The sequence below is a fragment of the Ictidomys tridecemlineatus genome, chromosome 11 (genome assembly GCF_052094955.1).
Source record: "Ictidomys tridecemlineatus isolate mIctTri1 chromosome 11, mIctTri1.hap1, whole genome shotgun sequence".
Taxonomy (NCBI): domain Eukaryota; kingdom Metazoa; phylum Chordata; class Mammalia; order Rodentia; family Sciuridae; genus Ictidomys; species Ictidomys tridecemlineatus.
Window position 1 is genome coordinate 6551107 of NC_135487.1, and position 25349 is coordinate 6576455.

Genomic DNA, 25349 nt, shown 5'->3' on the forward strand with positions numbered 1-25349 from the left:
TCCGCCCCTTCCTTCTTATTGGCTGGCGCTGAAAGCGGGGCGGGGAACGGCGCAGGCTCCGGGGGCCAGCGGGAGCCGGACTTCAGCGCACTTGCCCGCGAGCTGAGAGCTGTCCGTGCCTCTCCCTCTTCGCTTCTGCTCTGCCTGTCGCCGCCATGGCTCAGTGAGTGACCCTCCCGCGCCGCAGGGCTCGGCTCGGCCTGCCGGGACGCCCCGGGGGCGGGTCGGCTTGGTCCTCTCCCGCGCGGGTCGCCTGCGCCTGCCGCGTGGGGCCCGGACCCGACCTAGGGCCGGGGAGCTCCCGGTGCCGCTCTTCGGACGCGGCCTGGGGCGGGTCCCTTCTGGGAGCGGTGGAGGCTTGGAGGCTCCCGTCCCGCGGGGACCGCTGCGCGACTGCCTGCAGACCACACCTGACCGTGCACTGCGCCTGCAGTGAAAGTGATGGCCAGAGTCTGGGCAGGAGCGAGGCTTCGCGGGCGCTAGCGCCCATTGCAGCTCAAGAGGTCCCGCGGGGGAAGGTGCCTGGCCTCACAAGTGCAGATGGGGAGGGGTACGAGGGAAAGTCCGTCACCAATCCCGCCGAAGTGATCGAGTGGCACTGACATTTTTCTTTGTTCTTTCTCTGGCTTTTCAGAGCTGATATTGCACTGATTGGATTGGCCGTCATGGGCCAGAACTTAATTTTGAATATGAATGACCATGGTTTTGTGGTAAGTGGTGGGGACACAGTGCCTTCCCTGTGGATCCTCTTGTGCATTAGCACAGTCAGCCCAGTTCCCAGATCCCACGGAATCCGAACGTGCTTTATTCAAGATCGCTTTTGCTTGCGGCTCATGGCTTGCTTTTTTTTTTTAAGTTTTAGTTGTAGGTGGACACAACGCCTTTAGTTTATTTATATGTGGTGCTGAGGATCAAACCTGGTGCTAGGCAAGCGCTCTATCACTGAGCTACAACCCCAACCCTTTATTTCTTATTTTGAGACAGGAACTTTTTAAGTTGCCCAGGCTGGCTTCGAATATGTGATCCCCTTGTCTCAGCCTCCTGAGTTACTGGGATTACAGACATACCCCATCAGCATTTATGGAATTTTGGAAAAGAAGAATTGTCACTTTAGTTGTGGGTGTGGAAGGGTGTGCTTTAGAGGAAGAGGACTCCTGTAAGGTTCATTATTTTCAGTAGAGATGAATGGGAGGGAGGAGAGCTCCTGCTGGGTGTACAGCTTTGATGCCCTTTTTGGTGCTGGGGATTAATCCCAGGGTTCTGCACAAACTGGACAAGCGCTCTACCACAGGGCTAATCCCCATCCCTTTAAAAAAAGAAAAATTGAGATGGCTAACTTGCAGTTCTCAGCTTACCCAGTAGCTGGGGTTACAGATGTGTGCCACTACGCACAGCTAGAGCCAACCGCATTCCCTAGTGAGATCGGGGGAGAATTAATTTTATTTTATTTATTCACGTTTTCTGAGACAACTTCTCATTGTGTTGCCTAAGCTGGCCTCAAACTCCTGGCTCTAGTGATCCTCTTGGCTTTAGCCTCCTGAATTGCTGGGACTACAAGTGAGGGCAACCAGTGAGATCTAAATGTTATTTCTAGATACTCAAGTGGCTTAGCTGCCAGGATTATCAGGGACAAAAGGGGTTAGGGGTGTAGCTCAGTGGTGGAGCACTTGACTTATGTGTGTTAAGCCCTGGGTTCAATCTCCAGCACTGGAGGAAAAAAAAAAAATCAAATACAGAGACTGAACCCCATGTTCCTAGATTCAGTTCTGATTCTGAACCAGTAGGGAAGGTTCAGCCTGATGTGCTGTGGGCAGTTGGTCTTTGCCTCAGTCCTCTGCTGTGTGTCCCAATGAGGGGAGTTAACCATTGGGATCAGCCTGCAGGTGGGGGAGGGAAAGGCAAAGGCAGATGGGGCCTCCCCCACCTGGGGCTGAATAGAACTTGCATTGTCACTTGGTCTCTGGTCCCAGTGTGTCCTGTCACTAAGCAGGTCTTTTGTTGCTTTAGGTCTGCGCTTTTAATAGGACAGTCTCCAAAGTTGATGATTTCTTGGCCAATGAGGCCAAGGGAACCAAAGTGGTAGGTGCGCGGTCCTTGGAGGAGATGGTGTCCAAGCTCAAGAAGCCCCGGCGCGTCATACTGCTTGTGAAGGCTGGCCAGGCCGTGGACGATTTCATTGAAAAACTGGTGAGGCCAGTTGCTCTCAGCTGCTGCTTCTGTCACAGTTGCTGTTGTGTCTCCTAGCTGTTTTACTTCAGAGATTTCTTTAGTTTCCATTTCTGGATATGAACTGTTCAGCTCTCTGTGTTGGTTAACTTGATTGGTGCTAATTAAGTCCTAGTATATCCTTGGGGTAGTCAGGGTGGTAATAACTAGAGGACACTTAGGAGACATTTCAATAAGAATTTGCTGACTGTAAGAATCTGAACCACAGCAGTCCATTAATGGTCTTTCTGTCTTTGATATTCAAAGAGATCTTATTAGTGTCCATTCCCCAACCCCACACAGGGGGTGAACCCAGGCCTCCTGCCTGCCAGGCACAAGCACATACTCCACCACCAACCCCGAGATCTTGCAGTTTGATTGCATAATACAACAATTCTTAACGAGTTGTATAATTTAGTATGAACCATAAGAGATTTCCTTAGGGAATCCTAGGAACTGGGTACTTATTTTGTACCAATTTGTTGGCTTTAGCACTTGTATTTTTTGAAGGGTGCTGGGGATTAAACTGAGCCACATCCCCAGCCCTTCTTATTTTGAGACAGGATCTTACTGAGTTGCCCAGCGTGGCCTCGGACTTGCAATCCTCCTGCCTCAGCCTCCCAAGTCACTGGAATTACAGGCATGCTTGCTCTGCTAGCAGTTATATCTCTTTTGAAAGAAAAAATAATACTCATGAATGCTGGGAAGGAGGGCAACTAATTTATTTAGATACTCAAAAATGCTACAGTAACAGCTCTGAAAAAAAAACAAGGCACTACTGCCCAACATGTAGTTGTAAGAAAGGCAGAGACGAGCAACAAAAGGAAGGGGAGGGTTTTTTTGTTTGTTTGTTTTGTCTTTTTTGGTACCAAGGATTGAACCCAGGAGTACTTAACCATGGAGCTACATCCTCAGCCCTTTTTTTTTTTTTTTTTTTTTAATTTTATTTTTTTATTTTAAGAGAGAGAGAGAGAGAGAGAGAATTTTTTAATATTTATTTTTTAGTTCTCGGTGGACACAACATCTTTGTTGGTATGTGGTGCTGAGGATCGAACCCGGGCTGCACGCATGCCAGGCGAGCACGCTACCGCTTGAGCCACATCCCCAGCCCCCTTAGCCCTTTTTATTATTTGTTTTTTTTTTTTTTTTTTTAAAGAAAGAGTGAGAGGAGAGAGAGAAAGAGAGAATTTTTAATCTTTATTTTTTAATTCTCAGCGGACACAACATCTTTTGTTGGTATGTGGTGCTGAGGATCGAACCCGGGCCGCACGCATGCCAGGCGAGCGCGCTACCGCTTGAGCCACATCCCCAGCCCCTATTATTTGTTTTTTTGAGACAGGGTCTCACTAAGTTTTTTAGGGCCTTGTAGTTGATGAAACTGGCTTTGAAACTGTGATCCCCTGCCTCAGCCTCCTGAGCCACTGGTGCCAGTTTTCTGTTCTGGCGACTAAAAGGCTCAGGGGTCACTCCAGGTAAACTGGGCTGACTGGGCTGCGCAAAATAACCACACAAGAGACACCATACCGTTTTATTTGGGGTCTCTGTGACAGCTCCTCTGACCTTAAGGGTCTGCAGGAAGAGAGCGAGAGCTCGCGCTGACCCCTTTTATTGAGGAGAAGCTGTTCAAATGAGGCAAGGGGTCAGGTTTCAGGGGGCTGAGTCTATCTTCATGATGTCCACTGTCAGCAGGTTGACTGACACCTGGGTAGGCCACACCCAAGGACACAGTAAGAGAAGGGGACACACACAAGGCCCTTCCATGGAAGATTCTATCCTAAACAGGGCAAGGGGTTATATTACAAAGGAACAGGTGAGCGTAGCTCCACTCATGGGGCTGTAACAAGACACACCCATGCACAAGACGTTGACCCTTGAACCCAAGAAGGGTGGGGAAAGCTCTGCCACATTTCTGTGACTGAGCGCCTCAGCACCCAGCCGGGGAGTGTGACTCAGTCATGTGCAAGGTTGGTCTCCCACAACTGGGATTACAGTTGTATGCCACCATGCCTGGCCTCAAGCCTTCCTTTTTGAGAAAGTGGTGTTAACAGTGGGTTTTCAACAAGAAGAGGAATTTGTAACCACTGTGCTATCATTTTTTAAATAAGTGGCCTAGAAAGGAAGGACTCTGTGATAAAGAAAAGACATACTGAGCCATTTGTGTAGCGAGAGGCCAAGCTGCCCATGACTAGACCCAGTGTGCTGTGTCTTCAACATAGGAAGGTATTACAGGTGGGAGGGAGACTGAGCAAGAACTAATGAAGCCCGCCTGCTGGGTGCTCTCTGGGGGTGTTGTTGAGTTCTTCCTGCCAGCAGCAGCTGGGGAGCTGCATTTACCCGACCCTGACCCACTGGGGGAGTACGGACTCAGCTTGCCTCTGGTGCAGCACAGGTTATACCAGAAGCCTTTTCATCTCTTAGAGCTAGTCCCCCCTAGACTTTGAGTTTGTATAGGTGGTACCCATGGAGGTACAAATTTTCCAGGTAAGTTTTAATTTTTGTAAAGTCTTTCATTTATTTATTTGGTTCCACAGATTGAACTCAAGAGTGTTTACCACTGAGCCACATCCCCAACCAACCCTTTTTATTTCATTTTGAGACAGGGTCTTGCTAAATTGCTAAGGCTGGTCTCGAACTTGTGATCCTCCTACCTCAGCCTCTTGTTATTGGGATTACAGGTGTGAGCCATCACATCCTGCCCAGCCTTACACTTTTAAGCAAGATGTAGCTGTAGCCATAGAGGATTATTGAAAATTAAATAATGTATGCTTTTTCATAGTGTTTATTTGGGATAAATTCTTGTTTGTTTAAACTGGCCAAGGTATATTTTATTTCTGTCTTTGATCCACCCTAATGCTAATGTCTGATTACAGGTACCATTGCTAGATGCTGGTGACATCATCATTGATGGAGGAAATTCTGAATATCGGGATACCATAGTAAGTGTTCTTCAGGCCAGACCCTTCCACGTGCTGACAGCACTCTAGAAAGAGGTGTGTGAATTGCTCATGTGACACTGTGGTGAACTGCCCTGTGGTCCTGATAGTTTGGGGCTTGGTGCTGGTGTGCTAGTACTCAGCCTTTTCCTGCTTAGACACACCTGACGAATAAGGTTCTCAGTCACACCTGCAGCTGGGAATGACAACTGGTAGATTCGGCAGGCTGTGTCTGCTGTCCCCTCCCTTTCTGTCAGCGTGTTCTGTGTTTGAGAACCTCTGAGCTGTCGTCCAGGGCGTCCTGCGTGGTCGGAGGCGCTGAGTGGCGGTAAGGCGTGCTTGCAGTCAGCCTCCTCTGTTTTGTTTGTGGGTTTATTTGGCGCAGGGTATCGTATCCCGTGCACCCCTAGGTGCCCAGCCCTTTTTTTTTTTCTTTTTTAAACATTGAGAGGTCTCCCTAGGTTGCCCAGGCTGGCTGTGAACTTGGGGTCCTGACTCAACCTCCCGAGTGGCTGGGATTCCAGGGGTGCGCCACTGTGACCAGCTAGACCCACTCTGAATTCAGTGTGTCTCACTGTGCGAGACCTTGTCCAGTAAAGTGGGGGGGGGGTGGCTTTATTATTTTCCCCAAGGAGACAGGATAGATATCTAGAATACTCCTCGAGCTGTTTGTTTTTCGTGGCCGCACTGAGGGGATTGAGGTTCCGGGTACATCAGTGATCCTCAGATCTGTGGGTCACTCCGGGCAGCAGGGGATGTCTGGACCTGCCCTGTACCTCATCTCACTCACTGGAAGGAAGTGAATTTTTTGAAATTGTTATTCTCTCTTTCAGAGGCGATGTCGAGACCTCAAGGCCAAGGGAATCCTGTTTGTGGGGAGCGGAGTGAGTGGTGGCGAGGAAGGGGCCCGGTATGGCCCCTCGCTCATGCCGGGAGGGAACAAGGAGGCGTGGTGAGTTCCCTCGGCACCACCCAGAGCAGCTCTGAGCCTGGCCTCTTCCTCCTGCACCTGCGTTCCTCTGACGTGGTGCCTGTGCACGCGCCACCCTTGCCCTCCTCCGCTTACTCCCTGCGAGACGAGCCGATGCTGGGGGTCCGACAGGCTTGTCTTGGGCACTGACCGTGGGTGTCAGGCCCACGGTCACTCGTGTGGTCTGGAAGTGACTCCAGTAATTGCGAGTAATGGGAAAGTCTGATGAGACCTGGGAAGGAGGCAGACGTTCTTTTACTTGGGGAAAAAGCAAACTTGATGCTGTTCACTCTGCTCCACCTAGAGGAAGGGGAGGCCTTTGCTGGGTGGACTTGGGATGCGGACACCTAAGAGGCGACAGTGTGGGTAGGAAGATGCAGACAGAGGGACGCGAGTAGCAGACCGTGCACAGCGTGGATGAGACAAACCCTGCTGCTAGACGCAGGAAAGAGGAAGCCAAACGGTGCTCAAAGCAACAGTGAAGGAGGGACCCTGTGGGGGGGTGGGAAGGGAGTGTGACTCCAGGTGTCGATTCCCAGGTACCCCAGAGCTGTATCAGGTAAGCGCAGGACCACTGACAGCTAACCCTGAGCCATGGAGGGTTGATTTCAGAAGATTGTCTTTAAGTTATCTCTGATGCATGAGTCTGGGAGTCTTTTCGGCGTGTTAAAATGTGGAGGTGGAGAGCCCTCCTGCTTGTCAGAATCTTGAACACCCTAACCCTGGGGCGCCTCCTATGGCTCTTGGATGGTGGCTCCTGGAGACTGCTGGGGTGCAGAAGTGCTCCTGTCCTCGGGCTGCTCTGGCATCAGCAGAAATGGCCCTTTCAGGGCTGGGGAGTAGCTCAGCAGCAGGGCGCATGCCTGGCAAGCATGAGGTCCTGAGTTCCATCCCCAGTGCGACAGAGGAGTAGGGGAAGAAATGAAAAAGAGAGAAGTGGCTCCTTTGCTGCAGGACGCACTAACTGTCAGTGGCGCTCAGAGGTTCAGGTGTGCCCGTTGCAGCCCAGTCCTGGGTGAACCCTGTCGGATTTTGTGTCTGCTGAGGACTTTCTTTGGCAGTGCTGGGGATGGCAGCCAGGCCCCTGTACGCTGGAGGTGACCACTGTGCCCTGGTGCTACGCCCCAGCCTACTGAAGCTCTGAGGCTTTCCTGGTCAGCAGCGGGTAGGGCAGGGAGGGAGTTAGTGGAGCTCTGGAAGGGACCACGAGGAGCTGCTTGCTCTCCGAATAAGAGCGGCTCTTAAAATGTTGCGCAGTCTGTCTGGACTTGGATGGACGGCGCAGGATCGTGCTGTGCCTGGTCTTAAGGAGCTGTCACGAGGCCTGTTCTTGGGAATCGCGGCTCATTCTGATGCTACCGTGGAAATTTCTCTGGTGTCTGTGTACGCGCACGCGCATGTGAGCTGAACCACACCGTTCTCTCCGCAGGCCTCACATCAAGACCATCTTCCAGGGCATTGCTGCAAAAGTGGGAACTGGAGAACCCTGCTGTGACTGGGCAAGTTCCGGGCCACCCTGGAAGCCAGCTGGCAATGTCTGAGTGCCGAGTCAGAGCTGAGTGCAGAGCACCTTGTCATCCCAGGGGTTAGCTGTGTGACTCGAGGCCCTGGCTGATGCTGAGCGCACGCCTGTGTCTTTATGTGTGCACGTCTGTTGGCCCTTGCAGGGTGCCAAGCGGCTTTCCTCACTCAGCTGAGAGTCTGTAAAAAGGAAGAACTGCTTAGCCATGTTATTTCATGGCCAGAGAAGTCAAAACCGAAGTGGGGTTTGCTGCTGGGGTGCAGGAGGGGCTTGGATGGCTTCTGCTGCCGTGTCCTGCCCAGCATGTGGGAGAATCCTGAGCCTGGGGATTTGGGTTTTCTGAGTGACAAGCGCATAGACCCTCACTGCATGGCGGAGGCCAGGGCCAGCTCAGACCCCCCCCTTCCTGTGTTTCCTGTTGCTGGAAGAAAACTCTTTAGGTGGGAAAGAACGGCAGCCTGGGGCAGACAGGCATTGTTGTTCTGGTGTCAGTTATAGCTGGTGTTGTGACAGCAGGCATGCCAGTTTCCCCATGGACTTTGGTTTCTTTTTCTGGACAGCATGGGGGTTGGGCTAGATGATCCTCAAGGTCTCTCCAGCTCCTGACCCCTTTCTTTTTCTATCAGCTGTTTTATGTGCTGCGATTATTATTATAGTTTTATTTGAGGTGAGGCTCGAGGGATGCGTGGTGACAGCAGCCATTTCCCCAGGGGCCAGCATGGGTGCAGCCTCTGCCGAGGGTGGAAAGTTTGGCTGTGAAGGGCTGAGCAGTCTTCTCCTCTAAAGGGCTAGAAGGGACTTTTGTTCCTTGACTACACCACAGACACAGTGTGGCGAGAGCAACTTCTGCTTGGATACACCTAAGATAAGTCACAGGTCACAGCAGACTGCACTGTCTGGATCAAGCCAGGTTGACCTTCCTGGCCTCCAGGGGTAGGCTCAGGTCTCCGAAAAAAACGTCAAGAGACTAAAGCAGGCGCCCCTCAGCTCACTGTTGAAGTAACAGGAAGGGTGAAGCAAGCTGTGATTGGCCACAGCGCTGTGTGGCCAGTGTCACCATCAGAAGGGGCTGGTCAGCCAGTGGGAGCGCAGGCAGATGAGGTCTCGGTGAACAGCATGGTGTAGATCCACGTGACCACAGGGAGAGACCCCACGCCCCAGGCAGCTGCATCCCTGTCGTGCAGTGGTGCGTGTGACTGCAGGCCCTGGGGCCAGGCAGGATTGGACTCCTTACTTTGTGCTTTTAACTTGCCCACAAGACAATTTCAGAAATTTTGGCTTCCCAGGTAGTGTATCTGTAGGGACAGAATGTATTGATCTTATCACCACTAAGATCCCTTGTTAAGTTTCCCATTGTAAATTCAGATTCTGTGTTCTGATTTTACTCCAACATCCAGGATGGGAGCCAGGAGAGCACACTCCAGATGTCCCAGGGTTGGGCCAGAATGTGGCACCGAGGCCATTATCCTCAGCAGTCATTACAAAAAGTACACTTATGTCCAGAAGAAAGTACAAGTGGTTTAATTAGCCTATTTATTTATTAATGTGGTCATAGCGTAGTTGGGCCCAATATCTTTATTTATTTTATTTTTATGTGGTGCTGAGGATCGAACCCAGGGCCCTACACGTGCTAGGTAAGTGCTCTACCGCTGAGCCACAACCCCAGCCCTAGCCAGTTTATTTAAACCTCCAGTTGCCAAAAAAAAAAAAACAAAAACATAAGTTTGGGGCTGGGGCTGGAGCTCGGAGGTAAAGCGCTCGCCTACCATGCGTGTGGCACTGGGTTTGATCCTCAGCACTACATAAAAATAAAATAAAGATATTGTGTCCACCTATAACTAAAAAATAAATGTTTTTTTAAAAAGTGTAAGTTCATGAAAAAGACAACTTCTTTTGACCTGTGGGCAGGTGCTGGGAGGTAGCTTTAAACTGCAGTCAGAAGACATGGGCTAGAGCTGGAGAAGACGGAAGATCCCTGAAGGCCTCTTTATGGGACAAGTCAGGGATCAGCTTAAATGACATTAGACTGAAGGAACTGAAGCTGGCATTGCATTGCTGTGTGATTGGGTGTCACGTTTGCCCTTGTGTGTAGGGAGGGAGCTTTGCCGTCAGGACTTCTCAGGTGTACTGTTTGTGCCCTGAAGCTCTGCGTGCTTGCTGTCGTCACAGGTCGGGGACGAAGGAGCCGGACACTTCGTGAAGATGGTGCACAACGGGATAGAGTATGGCGACATGCAGCTGATCTGTGAGGCCTACCACTTGATGAGGGACGTCCTGGGCATGGGGCATGAGGAGATGGCCCAGGTAGGTCCAGGGCACTGCCCCGCCTGCAGGGAGTAATCACTGCCCGGAGGAGAGGGGCTGGCACCCGCAATTAGCCCTTCTTCCTTCCTGGTCTCCGGGCTGTCTGCTGGTCTGCGTGGCCTCAGCTAATTTAAGGGAAGCCATCAGTAATGGGACCATAAACTAGGATAGCTGTGGCGAAGCAGAAGTTCCAGGAGCCCTGTTGGTGAGCCCACACACTCGTCATGCTGCCCTCCTGGACCCTGCAGTTGGCCCCCTGGGAGGACTGGCTTCCTTTGCAGTCAAGCTGGCATTTGATTTTTTTTTTTTTTTTTTGGTAACTAGGGATCAAACTTAAGGAACACCTGACCACGAGCCACACCCCTGCCCTATTGTATTTTATTTAGAGACAGGGTCTCACTGGGCTGCTCAGCGCTGCTGTTGCTGAGGCTGGCTTTGAACTCGGTCCTCCTGCCTCAGCCTCCAGAGCTGCTGGGATCACAGGGGTTGCCACCACATCTGGCTGGGATTTGCTTCTTGAGAGTTAATTTAAAAGTCGGTCCAAGTGGAAGCAGAAGCAGTTCCCTGGCATTTTGTTATGAATATATTCAAAGAGCGGGAAAGGGTCCTAGCGTGGGTGCACCCTGCTCTGCGCCGCCGCCTCTGCCAGTTTCATGGATTTGGTTGCATTTCAGTTAGCTGCAGGCAGGGGCCCTGCTTCTGAGTCCTCCAGCGGCATGAGGGGAGCAAAGACAGGAAAGCACGTTGACCCACCATCATAGAGCCAAGGCCTTTTTTTTTCTGACTTTTCCTGAAGTGCAGGGACAGAGCCCAGGCTTCCTGGCTGCTGTGTCTGGGCCCCAGCCCTGGCCAGCTCCTCACCCTCTTCTCTTTACTGCACCCTGTTTTGCTCACTTGCCTTCATTCTTCCCCAAACATTTAAGTTTCCATAGAAGTAGCACTTTTCCTTTTGTGTTCATATTTAATTGGTTTACATACTTAGTGCATTTATTCAGTAAACATGAGTGTTTAACTACATGTGGAGCACTATTCTAAATTTTGAATATAGCCGAGCTAGTGGCGCACACCTATAATCCCAGCTACTCTGGAGGCAGAGGCAGGAGGATCTCAAATTCAAGGCCACCTTACTAACTTAGGAAGACACTGTCAAAATGAAAGATTTACACGAGGAGTGGGAGGCTTGGGGTGTTACTCAGTAGTGGAGTGCCCATGAGTTCTGCCCCTGGTACTGCAAAAACAAACAAATAAATGCACAGTAGTAAAGGAAACAAAGTCCTTAGCCTCATGAGCTGGGAAGACAGACTTTAAATGAAATTATATAAAATTTGCTAGTGATAGGTGTTAACAAAGGAAAGAAAACTGGGGTAAGAGGTAGGATTTGTTTATCTGTTTATATTTTGAGGTGCTGGGAGTGGAACCCAGGGCCTCACCCATGCTGGGCAAGTGCGTCACCACTGAGCCCCACCCAGCTCTAGAGGCGGGTTTCAGGTCTGGGGTCTTGTAGGCTTCCTGGGAGGTGATGTGTGTTGGGAAATCCAAGTGAAGCGAGAGGCTTGCCCCTGAGGAGGGAGCGGCTTCCCAGGTGGACACCAGCACAGCTGAGTGACGTAGGCACAAGACTCAGTGGGCAGGAGTGGACGTTGACAGGCCTCCTGCCAGAGCTGCTGGCCGCAGTGTTGGCCATGTGAGCACAGGACAGGGCAGTGGGCAGCAGGAGTCAGCGGGGACCCGCTTGCCTCTCCCTCACTCTCTGCTCTGCACCAGGCATTTGAGGAATGGAACAAGACAGAGCTGGACTCTTTCCTGATTGAAATCACTGCCAATATCCTCAAGTTCCAAGATACGGATGGCAAACATCTGCTGCCAAAAATCAGGGACAGTGCGGGGCAGAAGGGCACCGGGAAGTGGACCGCCATCTCAGCCCTGGAGTACGGCGTTCCCGTCACCCTCATTGGTAATGTCCTGCTTTACCCCTGAGCCCTTTGGTCCCAACATTGGGTCTTGACATCCTTCAGGAATACTGATCTAGACGGATCTCCAGTCAGCTTTCAGAGTTTTGTTTTGTTTTTTTTTAAGTTTTGAATTGAACCCAGGATGCCTACCACTCGGCTGTATTCCCAGTGTTTTGTTTTGTTTTTTAATTTTGAGACAAGGTCTGGCCTTGTACTTGGAATCCTCCTGCCTCAGCCTCCTGAGTTGCTGGGATTATGGGTGTGTGCTACGTTGCCTGGCATCAGGCTGCTTTTTGATTTTTCTGCACATGAGAAAACTGACAGTGTGAGAGGCTGACCCTGCTTCCGGGTCTCCCATGATCCTGTTGTCCTTGTGGGCTTGGGGGGTAAATGCAGAAGTTCCTGTCCTTCTGGTCAATTTTACTTTTGGTATATTTTAGCATTTGTGATTTAGTTGTAGCCAGTGACCTAGGATCTCTGTAGCGGGTCAGGTAACTATAATTTTTGTAGAGAAGTTCACAGAATAACATGTTTATGTACTCAGAATATTGTGCAGGAGTTTTCTCCCAGATATTAAAAATGTAGAGCAGAGTCTATACATTTGAAGTCCTTGAATATCCTTTTCTTAAGTTCCTTCCTCTTTGACATCTAGAAGGAAGTTGCAATCCAAGCTAAACATCAAACTCAAAAAGACAGAAATAGAAAAAAGCAGAAGTAAACAGAAGACAGAATTAGGGAAAGTAAATGCTGGTTCTTAAGAATAAAGCAAGAGCCAGGTGTGGTGGTTCCACCAGTAAGCCCAGCTGCTGAGGAGGCTGAGGCCAGAGGGATCGTAATTTCAAGGCCAGCCTGGGCAATTTAGAGCTGTTTTGTAGCCCAGTGTTTGTCTAGCATGTGTGAGGCACTGGGTTCGATTCTCAGCACTGCATACATATAAAAGTCCATTGACAATTAAAAAAAAAAATATATATATATATATATATTGTGTGTGTGTGTGTCTCTGTGTTGCTGGGGATTGAACTCTGAGCCTTATGCATGCAAGGCAAGGACTCTACCAACTGAGCTAAATCCCCAGCCCAACAACTAAAAATATTTTTAAAAAGTTAAAAATGGGCTGGAGAGGTAGCTCAGTGGAGGAGCACTTGCCCAGCGCATCTAGGACCTGGGTTCAAACCCCAGCACTGCAAAACAAAATGCAATCGAGGTACTTGTGATAAGACTGGAAAGAGGAATGAAAGCAGGGGCCACGCCCATGGAGAGGCGGTCTTTGCTCCTGGCTGAAGGTCTCCCCGAGGCCACACACTTTCCTGTTTGCTGCTCCTGATTCCAGTAGCCCTTCCCTTCCCCGTCTCCTCTCTCATCTCCTGATGAGTTTGCCTCACCTTGGGCAAGCACTGGGTGGCAAGAGGCAGGCAAGGAAGAGGGGGGTCCCTGGGTGGTGAGCTCAGGGAAGTGAGTCTGACCTGGCCAGACTTGAGTAACGGGAGAGTTGCCACACTCCCACTGCACAGTCCCTACGAAGCTTCCTTCCACAAATGCTAAGTCATCCTGAGTGTGCCTGCAAGGAAGGAAAGTGGTTGGGCAAGGGCAGGCGGATATCTGCTTAGGAGATGTTTGGAGTTCTACTGGTGTTCTCAGGTTATGGTGATACTCTTTCCTCAAAACTAAAATCTGTTAGTCCCAGAGATCTCAATGTGTTTTGTCTGGGTGGGGAGCAGTTAAAGAGTAATTTATTAGAATTATTACCAATTAAACGTTATATAGGATAATTTTTGAGGATTTTTGAATGTTTTAATATTAAAATTCTATATTGAGCCAGGCACGGTGGCACACACCTGCAATTCCAGCTACTCAGGAGGCTGAGGCAGGAGGACTGCAAGTTTGAGGCCAGCCTCAGCAACTTAGTGAGATGCTGTCTCAAAATAAAAAGTGAAAAGGGCTGGGGATGTAAATCAGTAGTGGAGCACCCTGGATTTGATCACCAGTACCAGAAAAACAAAAACTTGAAAGAAAGAATTTTTTTCTTTTAAGGGAAGACCAATATTGGGTCAATATTGAGTAATTCTGAATTATAGCTGTTTTGCTCCTTCATCTTCCTCAAAACTCCCTTGAGTCTCAAGTTGGTCTTTTTTTGAATATTTATATCCATGTTGGGAGACTGATGGGAGGTTTGGACGTCAAATGAACTGTTCAGACGTTCTTATAAAAATCTATTCCAACCAAGGTTGAATTTTGTGGCCAAAGGTTGAAATCTGAGCTTTTATATATATATGTATATCTTTGTTATCAATTTATTTATTATGTGGTGCTGAGGATCGAACCAGGGCCTCGCACATGCTAGGCAAACACTCTACCACTGAGCCCCAGCCCCAGCCCCAGCCCCAGCCCTTGAAATCTGAGCTCTTTTAAAACTAGGGTTTCTGGCCGCCACCCTCCACCCCCCACCCCCTCCCCCGCTCCCTCCTTCCTCCAGTTGGTGTGAACTTTGCTGATGTCCCCCACCCCCATGCCTCCGCAGGAGAAGCTGTCTTTGCGCGGTGCTTATCATCTCTGAAGGACGAGAGAACCCAAGCAAGCCGAAAGCTGAAGGGGCCCCAGAAGGTCCAGTTTGCGGGTGATAAGAAGTCATTCCTGGAGGACATTCGAAAGGTGGGACATTTGCTGGCCACAGGCTTCAAGGGTCCCTTGGAAGGTGGTGGGGCCGGGCAGCTGGCAGGAGGCACAGAGGTCAGCCTCCTCCGGGCCCTGGACTCCAGCCTGTTCCTGTACTGTGCGGGGGTTGCTTTGCGCGCTAACAGGCCCCGTGTCCTCCAGGCCCTGTATGCCTCCAAGATCATCTCCTACGCCCAAGGCTTCATGCTGCTCAGACAGGCAGCCACTGAATTTGGCTGGACCCTCAACTATGGTGGCATTGCCCTGATGTGGCGAGGCGGCTGCATCATCAGGAGGTGAGCGCGTGGCCCCCTGGGGCACATGGGGGTTACTTTTGTCCCATGTAGTCAGCCCTTGGTACCAGCGGATTCCACACCTGGGGATTCAACAGTTGCGGATTGAAAATGTTAAAAAAATACATATATATTGAGTCTAGGGCTGGGATGTAGCTTAGTGCCAACTGCTAAGCATGTGCAAGGCCCTGGCCCAGTGCCCAGTGCCATGGAGAGAAACCCGTGTCTGTGTTGAACACACACAGGCCTTTTTCTTGGTCTGTTCCCCAACAGTGTGGTATAGCACCCGTTCGAGCAGCATTGACCCTGCAGTAGGTATTTGGTGTGGTACATCATCCAGAGGGGAGTTATCATGGGGGAGGACGTGCAAGGTCACCTGCAGACACTGGGCCATATAAGGACTTCAGAGTCTGTGGATTTTGGTGTCCGTGGGGTCCTAGAACCCTGCGTTGTGCAGACTGAGGGGCAGCTGTGCTGAGCCGCTGAGTGCCTGCCTGGGAAAGCTGCTCCTAGCTGCCCCGTGTCTCTGGCCTGGCCTCCCCAGGCTTGGGCTCTGTACTTTTCACTGACCTTTCAGCCAGCCCTGAGGGTGGGGATTGTGACTCTGGGCTCTTGAGGGCAGACATCAGTCTGTTCCCCTGCCTCCTGCCAGGCATTCAGCTGGCTAGGGTTAAGATCCATTGATTTTTTTCCCCCTCCATTATTTCAGTGTATTCTTGGGAAAGATTAAAGAAGCCTTTGATCGAAACCCAGAGCTGCAGAACTTGCTGCTAGATGACTTCTTTAAGTCGGCTGTTGAGAACTGCCAGGTACATAACTAACAGAGAGCTGTGGCCTGTGAATCGTGTTAGTGGGTTGCACCACTGGGGCATCTGTTTCATCTGCCTGTGAAAATCTGTCTTTTAGAGTGGAATCTGTCCCTCAGAATGTCCTTTGTCCTTGACTTTGCCTTCTGTGTGCAGGACTCCTGGCGGCGGGTGGTCAGCACCGGGGTCCAGGTGGGCATTCCCATGCCCTGTTTCACCACTGCCCTCTCCTTCTATGATGGCTACAGACACGAGATGCTGCCAGCCAACCTCATCCAGGTAAGCTGCGGAGAAGGATTGGAGTTCAACTTGAACCTGGCTGGTCCTGAGGGTCCATGCCTGCATATCACCCTCACAACTTAATTTCTTTTCTAGGCTCAGCGGGATTACTTTGGAGCTCATACCTATGAACTCTTAGACAAACCAGGACAGTTTATCCACACCAATTGGACGGGCCATGGTGGCAGTGTGTCATCATCTTCATACAATGCCTAATGGAACGGTCCTGCTCATGTGATTATGTGCACCGGGACATTCCAGGTGCCACATAGCACTCCTCACCTGGCCCTTGCCCTGTTCTCTGCTCGGACTTTCAGCCCAGTGTTCAAGCAACTCCTGAAAAAAGCCACACATTTATTTGTAGAGTAGTTCTGAGAGTCACTGTGCCCTCTGCCTTGCTCTTGAGACCGCCCAGGAGCTGGCCAGATGTGTGGCAGCGTGAACCACTTGAAACAGCTGTTGCCAGCTGTGCCTTGCGTGTGGGTGAGGCAGCAGCTCTTGGCACATGGGGAAGGGGCTCATGGGGTTTGATCAAACTGGAAGCTTTATATTCTGCAGGGGAATTCCCTGTGCCCTGCTCAGTCGCAGCACCTGGATTTATGCCTTTCCTCTCTGAGTCTCACCTTGGCCACACTGGGCCGTTACCTATTTAGCAGAAAGCTTTGCAGTGATTTTATTACATTTGGATTGAATTTTTCCTTGTAGCCTTGTAAATTTTTCCTCTTTCTTTTCTTAAAAATAAAGAAGAGACTCCAGAATAGCACAAGGAACACCAAATTAAGGATAATGATCAAATGTAGTGGGAGATGGGAGAGTCCTTCAGGGACAGGGCCTTCGGGTTATATTTCCTTCTTACCTTGGGCAACAGGTACATGGATGTTCGTTGTAACATTCCTTTTACGCCTTCTTGTCTGTCACAGGCTTCATAATAAACTTTTTAGAGAATTCTACTCAAGTGCGGGGCTCGTTGTGGTCTGGTCTTGTCCTTTCCCACGCCCGTCTCTGTGGCTCGGTCAAGCCCTGCTTTGCCTTGGGGGTTTGAGCAGGTCAAGCTGCTCCTTGAGCCAGGCTCAGTCACTCTGTCTTGTCAAGTGGCTGGGGCCTTGGGGCTGCTTCACGCCAGCAGTTTAGTTCCATTCCCAGATGATTTTTCTGGAATGCTTTAGAAAGTGGCCTGAGAATAGTGAGAGAAAACGGTGTGTTTGAACAGCTGGGGTTTATCATTTGACCTCTGGCCCAATCAGAAGATTGCAGGGATAGCCAGAGCTGTCATGGAAGAGGCAACGGTGTCCATTAATTGTCAGCTTAGAACTTTAGCCCAACCTGTGCCTCTCCCACTGCAACTCTGAGACAAGTTCCTCCTTAAGGGAGTTTTGAGGAAGATGAAGGAGCAAAAAAGCTATAATTCAGAATTACTCAATATTGACCCAATATTGGTCTTCCCTTAAAAGAACAGTAGTGCCACTGGGGGCTCTGTGTCAGAGGACCTGAAGGAAGGCTGACTGCTCCAAGATGAAATGCTAACCATCAGAAGGGGAACCAACTGCAGCCCCTCCCTGATAACTGTGCAAGTAAGGAAGCTGAGGCAGGAGAGTGGCAAATTTGAGATTAGCCTTGAGGGCTGGGATGGTGGCTCAGTGGTAAAGCGTTTGCCTAGCACACGTGAGGCACTGGGTTTGATCCTCAGCACCACATAAAAATGAAATAAAGATATTGTCTACCTACAACTAAAAAATAAATATTAAAAAATATATAAAAGGGGCTGGGGATGTGGCTCAAGCGGTAGTACACTCGCCTGGCATGCGTGCGGCCTGGGTTCGATCCTCAGCACCACATACAAATGAAGATGTTGTGTCCGCAGAAAACTAAAAAAAAAAAAAAAATTAAAATTCTCTATTAAAAAAAAATATATATATATATATATTTTTTTTTTTAATATATCAGCCTTGATAACTTAGAAAGACCCTGTCAAAACATAAGTGCTGGGAATGTGACTCAGTGGTAGAGCATCTGCCTAGCATGGGTGAGGCCCTGTGTTCAACCCCCAGCCCACTGGGGGAACAAAAAACACGGTGAATGGGGGCTGGGTTGGGGCTCAGTGGTAGAATGCTTGCCCAACACATGTGAGGCACTGGGTTTGATCTTCAGCACCACATTGAAAAAATAAATGAATAAAATAAGGTTAAAAAAAAAAAAGCTGTGAATGATGGAGTTTGGTTTCAAATCCAACTCCTTTATTTGCTGTGTGGATTTAGGGGAAATTATTTACCATCTCTGGTCTCCGTTTCTCTTTGTAAAATGGGGCTAAGAGCACCAGCCTCCTGCAGGCTATTTGATGCTGCTCCAAGAGAAAACAGCTCAGTGCTTGGTCTGCACTGGGCACCCACGCGAGCGCTGGGTCCTGTCCCAGCACCTCCACCTCCGTCCAGTACAACAAACCACTTGGCTTTACTGACAGCCTTGCCCCATGTCTGGGAGCCTGGGTTTGGGTCTGTCCTGCCCTCTTGGCTCCTTCTTGGATGTGCTGCCTCACATGGTCGTTAGCCTCTTTGGATATGTCTTCTCCTCTTTGAAAAAGGCTGAAACAACACCCATCTCAGAGCTGCTTGAGGGTTACCGACAGGCCCTTGGAAAGGGCCTGCCACTGCTCCCTGGTGAGTGTCTGCCTCCTGCTGAGGTCATTGAAAAGTACTGGGCCTGGGTGGAGGTGGACACAGGCTACCCTCAGCCAGGTCAGTCCTGCCCAGTCTGACGGGCATAGTCCAGTGGCTACTCCAGCAAAGGGTTTCCCTCAGGCAGAAACTGTAGGCTTATCCAAAATAGACCATATTTTAGGTCACAAAGCAACTCTTAGCAAATACAAAAAATAAATGATATAATTCCTTGCATCTTATTTCATCCTGGAATGAAATTAGAAATTAACACAAAACCCTACAGGAGCTATATAAATACATGAAAATGGCACAATAGGGATTTGAATGATAAATGGGTAATAGAAGAAATCCAAGGAGAAATTATAAAATTCTTAGACTTGAATGAGAATGGTGATACAACACACCAGGACCTCTGGAACACTGTGAAGGCAGTTCTAAGAGGAAGGTTCACAGCTATGAGTGTCTCCATAAGAAGATCAGAAAGCTTCCAAATAAACAACCTAATGATGCATCTCAAGGCTCTTGAAAAAGAACAAACCAATTCCAAACCCAGTAGAAGGAAGGAAATAATTAAGATCAGAGACAAAATCAATGAACTTGAGAATAGTAATAAATAAAAAAATATAAAGTGTTGAGAGCCACAGCCAAAGGGGCCCCAGCAAACTTCCAGCTGCCGGCTGATGATTGGCTCACAGTGGCCCCAGCAACATCTAGCTGATTGGCTCCTCTGCGGTGATGTTCATTGGGCTGTTTCCCTGCCCTTCAGACTGCCAGCTGATGATTGGCTCACAGCAGCCCCAGCAACATCTAGCTGATTGGCTCCTCCACGGAGCTGCTCATTGGGGGACTTCTTTGGCTCTGCCTATGTAACCCAGCCAATCAGCCTGAAGAGCAGGAGGATTGTGGGAGGTTGAGAGGCTGGTGTGAGGCTTGTGGAAGGGGTGAGAGGCTTGTGGAAGCCGGTGGTGGCAGTTGGGCTCTGAGGATTTTTTTCCTGAGGAGCTGTTTTGTTTGGCGTTTGTAGTTCTAAAAATAAAGTTAGTTTCTTTTGATAAGTGGCTCCTGAATTGTGCCCAGCCAGACTGCGGCATTTGGTGGCCCGTACGGGGAGCGACTAAGGGTAAGTAAACTGCTCGCCCCTGAGGGCAGGGTGAGAGGATGGGTAGCCATTCTAAGTTTCCTCTTTTGTTTTGCTTCATTTTTGTTTTAACTTGCCTGTCCCTAAAGATGAGTGAGATGGAAGAAAAACCGCTCACATCTGAGGAAAAACTATTTGCGTCTGAGGAACAGATAGGGAGAAAGGATGGATGCACATGTCAGGAGGATAGAAAGGCTATAATGAATTTTTGTTGTTCCATTTTTATTGGATTCTGTCTCGGTTTTGTTTGGCGTCATCTTGTTGGGTTGTATTATAGTAGAAATACGGGATCAGAAATTAGTAAAAAACAAACCAAAAGACTGTTAAGTAAATTATTAGAGGAAGGAGGCTTCCTAGTAAAATCAAGAGCAGTCAGGGCATACATTGATATAATACAAAAATGTAGCCCATGGCTTTTTAAGGAGGAGTTGTTAGATATATCACAATGGAACCATCATGGTGAAGATTTAAAAAGAATAGAAAAGAACAACCCAGGGACTCTGCCAGTTGGCACATTGCCATTGTGGACATTCATATCTGGTTTGCTTAGTCCAAAGCCTTCAGTTCAGACAAAGGTAGAGGAAGGAGAAGACATATTGATTCAAGTAAAAGAGAAGGTCTCTCAAGTTAGTCAGAAAGAGGAAAATATTCAAGTAAAAGAGAAGGTCTTTCGAGCTAGTGAGACAGAGGAAGGAAGTTTAGAGCAGAAAAAGCCATCAGGGGAAAAGTTACAACAGGAGACTGCTAATAACACCTTTCTATCAGAAAGTGTAAGTGTCCAACCAACAGCACCACCTCTACCAGAGGGCATAAGTGTCCAATCAACAGCACCACCTCCATATGCAGGGAGGCCCCCAACCCCCGCAGTTGATAGTTGGGATCCTGAGACAGGATCTCAAGTATGCCCTGTATTTGAGGTAGAAGGGGAGCGAATTTACCAGGGTTTAAATTTGAAAACAGTGAAGGAGCTAAAAGAGGCTGTAACAACCTATGGTCCTCAAGCACCCTTCACTGTAAGCTTGGTCGAATCCATTACCAACTTAAACATGACACCAGAAGATTGGGCTAATATTTGTAAAGCTGTGCTAAATGGAGGACAATACCTGTTATGGAAGGTTGCCAATGAGGAATTTTGCAAGGAGACGGCTAGGCGAAATGCAGCAGCTGGTTATCCTCAGAGAAATCTAGATATGTTGTTAGGAAAGGGACCTTATGAGGATCGGCAGCAACAAATTGCATATGATCCTGGTGTATATTTACAAATTGCTGTAGATGCAGTTAAGGCATGGAAGACTTTACAAGGACATGGAGGTTTACAAGGTCAATTATCTAAGATAATACAAGGAGCTAATGAACCTTACGCTGAATTTGTAGATAGGCTTATTCAAACAGCTACCAAAATTTTTGGAATACAGAACAAGCAATGCCATTAATAAAACAACTGGCTTATGACCAAGCGAATCGTTGGTGCAGAGATATCCCGTACGGGCCACCAATTGCCAGAGTCTGGCTGGGCACAATTCAGGAGCCACTTGTCAAAAGAAACTAACTTTATTTTTAGAACTAAAAACGCCAAACAAAACAGCTCCTCAGGAAAAAACCCTCAGAGCCCAACTGCCACCACTGGCTTCCACAAGCCTCTCACCCCTTCCACAAGCCTCACACCAGCCTCTCAACCTCCCACAATCCTCCTGCTCTTGAGGCCAATTGGCTGGGCTGTGTGGGTGGAGCCAAAGAAGTCCCCCAACGAGCAGCTCTGTGGAGGAGCCAATCAGCTAGATGTTGCTGGGGCCGCTGTGAGCCAATCATCAGCCGGCAGCTGGAATCATCAGCAGTTGCTGGGGCCCCTTTGGCTGTGGTTCTCAACAATAAAATGAAACCAAGAGATGGTTCTTTGAAAAGATAGATTCTTTAAACAAGATTGATAAGCCCTTAGCCAAAGTAACCAAAAGAAAAGGGGAGAAAAGACAAATTAATAAAATCAGAGATGAAAAAGGAGAAATCCCCATGGACATCTTAGAAATCCAACAGATCATAAAGGATGATTTTGAAAATTTGTACTCTAATACATTAGAAAAGCTAGAAGAAACTGATACATTTCCAGACAAATACAAGCTGCCAAAACTGAATCAAGAGGACATAGAAAACCTAAACAGACAATAACTAGTAATAATGTACAAAGAACAATAAAAACCTTTAACAAAGAAAAGCCTAGGATCAGAATAGCACCTCAGCTGAGTTCAACCAAAATTTTAAAGAAGAATTAATACCAATACTCCTAAATTATTCCATGAAAAATATTTTTTTATGGAATACTTATGAGTTCATTCTATAAAGTCATATCACCCTTTTACCAAAACCAGATTAAGGACACATCAAGGAAAGAAACTACAGACCAATATCCCTGATGAACTTAGATGTAAAAATACTTAAAATATTAGCAAATTGTGTTCAATAATAATATTAGGGCCGGAATTGTAGCTCAGTGGTAGAGCACTTGCCTAGCATGTGTGAGGCAGTGGATTCATCCTCAGCACCACTTAAAAACAAAAAACAAATAAAGGTAAAAATAATAATATTTTAAAAACTACACTATGACCAAGTTGGTTTTATTCTAGAGATGCAAGGATGGTTTAACATATGCAAATCAATAAATGTAACTGATCACATTAGCAGAATTACGACAAAAATCTCTTAATCATCTCAATAGATGTAGAGAAAGCCTTTGACAAAATTCAATACCCATTCATGATAAAAAAAAAAAAAAGAGGGCTGGGGATGTGGCTCAAGCGGTAGCGCGCTCGCCTGGCATGCGTGCGGCCCGGGTTCGATCCTCAGCACCACATACCAACAAAGATGTTGTGTCTGCCGAGAACTAAAAAATAAATATTAAAAATTCTCTCTCTCTCTCTCTCTCTCTCTCTCTCTCTCTCTCTCTCTCTCTCTCTTCTCTCACTCTCTCTTTAAAAAAAAAAAAAAAAAAAAAAAAAAAAAGAATTGAAAAAACTAGGAATAGAAGGAACCTACCTCAACATCATAAAGGCTACACAGGAAAAACCCAAAGCTGACCTCATAGTAAATTGGGAAATACTGAAAGCATTTTCTTTAAAATCTGGGACAAGCTGGGTACAGTGGTGCATGACTGTAATCCCAGTGGTTCCAGAGGCTGAGGCAGGAGGAATGCAAGTTCAAAGCCAGTCTCAGTAAAAGCGAGGCACTAAGCAACTCAAGTGAGATCCTGTCTCTAAGTGATACACAAAACAGAACTGAAGGTGTGGCTCAGTGGTTGAGCATCCCTGAATTCAATCCCAAGTGCCCCCCCGAAAAAAAAATCTGGGACAAGACAAGGATGACCACTCTCTTTTATTTCTTTCTTTCTTCTTCTTTTTTTTTTTTTTTTTTTTTTTTGGTGATGCTAGGGATTGAACCCAGGGCCATGTGCATGCGAGGCAAGTACTCTACCAGCTGAGCTATATCCCCAGCCCAAGGATGACCACTCTCGCCACTCCTATTTAATATAGTGCCAGGAGTACTAGCCACAGCAATTAAGCCAGAGAAGAATTTAAAAGGGATAAAAATAGAAAAGGAAGAAGCCAAATTATCACTGTTTGCAGATGATATGATCCTATACCTAGAAGCACCCCAAAAAACTTCACTAAAAGACTGCTAGAGCTAATAAATTTGGCAAAACAACATACAAAAATCCATAATTTTCCTATATACTAGCAATGAATCTGCTGATAAAGAAATCAAAAAACAATTCAATTTACAATACCTCAATAAATAAAAAAATAAATAAATAAATAAACTAGGAATAACTCTAACCAAGGAGGTGAAAGCCCTCTACAATGAAAACTGTAGAACATTGGAGAAAGAAATTGAAGAAGACCTCAGAAGATGTTCATGGATAGGCAGAATTAATACTGTCAAAATGGCCGTACTACCAAAAGCAATATACAGATTCAATACAATGCCTATCAAAATACCAATGACATTCTTCACAGAACTAGAAAAAACAATCCTAAAAGTCATTTAGAAGAATAAAAGACCCAGAGTAGCCAAAGCAATTTTATTTTATTTATTTTTTTAAGAGGGAGAGAGAGAGAGGGAGAGAGGGGGAGAGAGAGAGAGAGAGAGAATTTTAACATTTATTTTTTTTAGTTTTCGGCAGACACAACATCTTTGTTTGTATGTGGTGCTGAGGATCGAACCGGGGCCCCACACATGCCAGGCGAGCGTGCTACCGCTTGAGCCACATCCCCAGCCCGCCAAAGCAATTTTAAGCCAAAAAAGCAATGCTGGAGACATCACAATATCTGCCTTCAAATTTTACTACAAAGTTATAGTAACTAAAACTGCATGGTACTGGCACAAAAACAGACATATAGACCAATGGTAGAATATCAATAGTCATCTGGTCCTTGACAAAGGTGCCAAAAACAGATACTGGAGAAAAGACAGCCTAAAAAACAAATGGTGCTAGGAAAACTGGTGATCCATATGTAGAAGAATGAGACTAGACACTTATCTCTCACCTTGCACAAAAACTCAAAATGGATCAGAACCTTGGAATGAGACCAGAAACTATGCAACTCCTAGAAGAAAACATAGGGTCAACTCTCCAGCTTTTAGACACAGGCAAGACTTTCTCAATAGGACCCTAAAGCTCAGGAAATAAGGCCAAGAGTTAATAAATGGGATGACATCAATTAAAAGTTTCTGCATAGCAAAAGAAACAATTAGAAATTTGGAGAACCCACAGAATGGAAGAAAATCTTTGTTAGCTACTCTTCTGACAGAGAGTTAATATCTCAAAAAAATTTACACTAAAAAATAAAAAACCCAATTAATAAATGGGCAAATGAGTTAAACAGACACTTCTCAAAAGAAGAAATACAAATGGCCAACAATATTTTGAATAAATATTCATCAACATCATTAGCAATTAGAGACATGCAAATCAAAACAACAAGGAGATTTCATCTCATACCACTCGGAATGGCAATCATCAAGAATACAAATAAGGGGCTGGGGCTAGGGCTCAGTGGTAGAGCTCTTGCCTAGCATGTGTGAGGTACTGGGTTTAATTCTCAGCACCACATATAAATAAATAAATATAGGTTTATCAACAACTAAAAAATTAAAATAAAAAAGTTTAAAAAAAAAGAATACAAATAATAGAGCATTCTTGTAATCCCAGTGGTTTGGGAGGCTGAGGCAGGAGGATCGTGAGTTCAAAGCCAGCCTCAGCAACTTAGTGAGGCCCTAAGCAACTTAGTGAAACCCTGTCTCAAAATAAAAAGGGCTGAGGTGTTCTTCGTGGTTAAGCTGGGTTCAATCCCCAATACCAATAATAATACGTGCTAGAGAGGACGTGGAGAAGAAGGAGCTCTTTTACACTATTGGTGGGCCTGCAAATCAGTCCACCACTATGGAAACCAGTTTGGAGGCCCCTCAAAAGACCAAGCATAGAACCACCATCTGACCCAGTCTTACCACTCCTCAGTGTCTATCCTGAAGAATTCAAGTCATCACACTGCAGTGATCCATGCATACCCGTGATCATAGCAGCACCGTTTATAATAGCTTAACTACAGAACAGCCTAGGTGTCCATCAACAGATGAATGGATAAAGAAAATG

General features: G+C 47.5%; 1 protein-coding gene across 1 annotated transcript; it reads left to right on the top strand.

Annotated features, from left to right (window-relative positions):
• The first annotated feature begins 15 nt into the window (after positions 1-15).
• Positions 16-16871, top strand: Pgd (phosphogluconate dehydrogenase). Its single transcript, XM_005334770.5, has 13 exons — positions 16-163; positions 635-710; positions 2008-2187; positions 5076-5141; positions 5972-6090; positions 7538-7607; positions 9800-9934; positions 11699-11888; positions 14405-14535; positions 14701-14834; positions 15541-15640; positions 15794-15916; positions 16013-16871. The coding sequence occupies exons 1-13, from the start codon at positions 156-158 to the stop codon at positions 16130-16132; spliced, it is 1452 nt and encodes a 483-aa protein (XP_005334827.1). The 5' UTR covers positions 16-155; the 3' UTR covers positions 16133-16871.
• Positions 16872-25349: the final 8478 nt, after the last annotated feature.

Coding starts and splice junctions, on each gene's coding strand:
- Pgd (XM_005334770.5), top strand. Junction 14,536..14,700: donor TCCTGGAGGACATTCGAAAG/GTGGGACATTTG, acceptor CGTGTCCTCCAG/GCCCTGTATGCCTCCAAGAT. Junction 15,641..15,793: donor CGGCTGTTGAGAACTGCCAG/GTACATAACTAA, acceptor TTCTGTGTGCAG/GACTCCTGGCGGCGGGTGGT.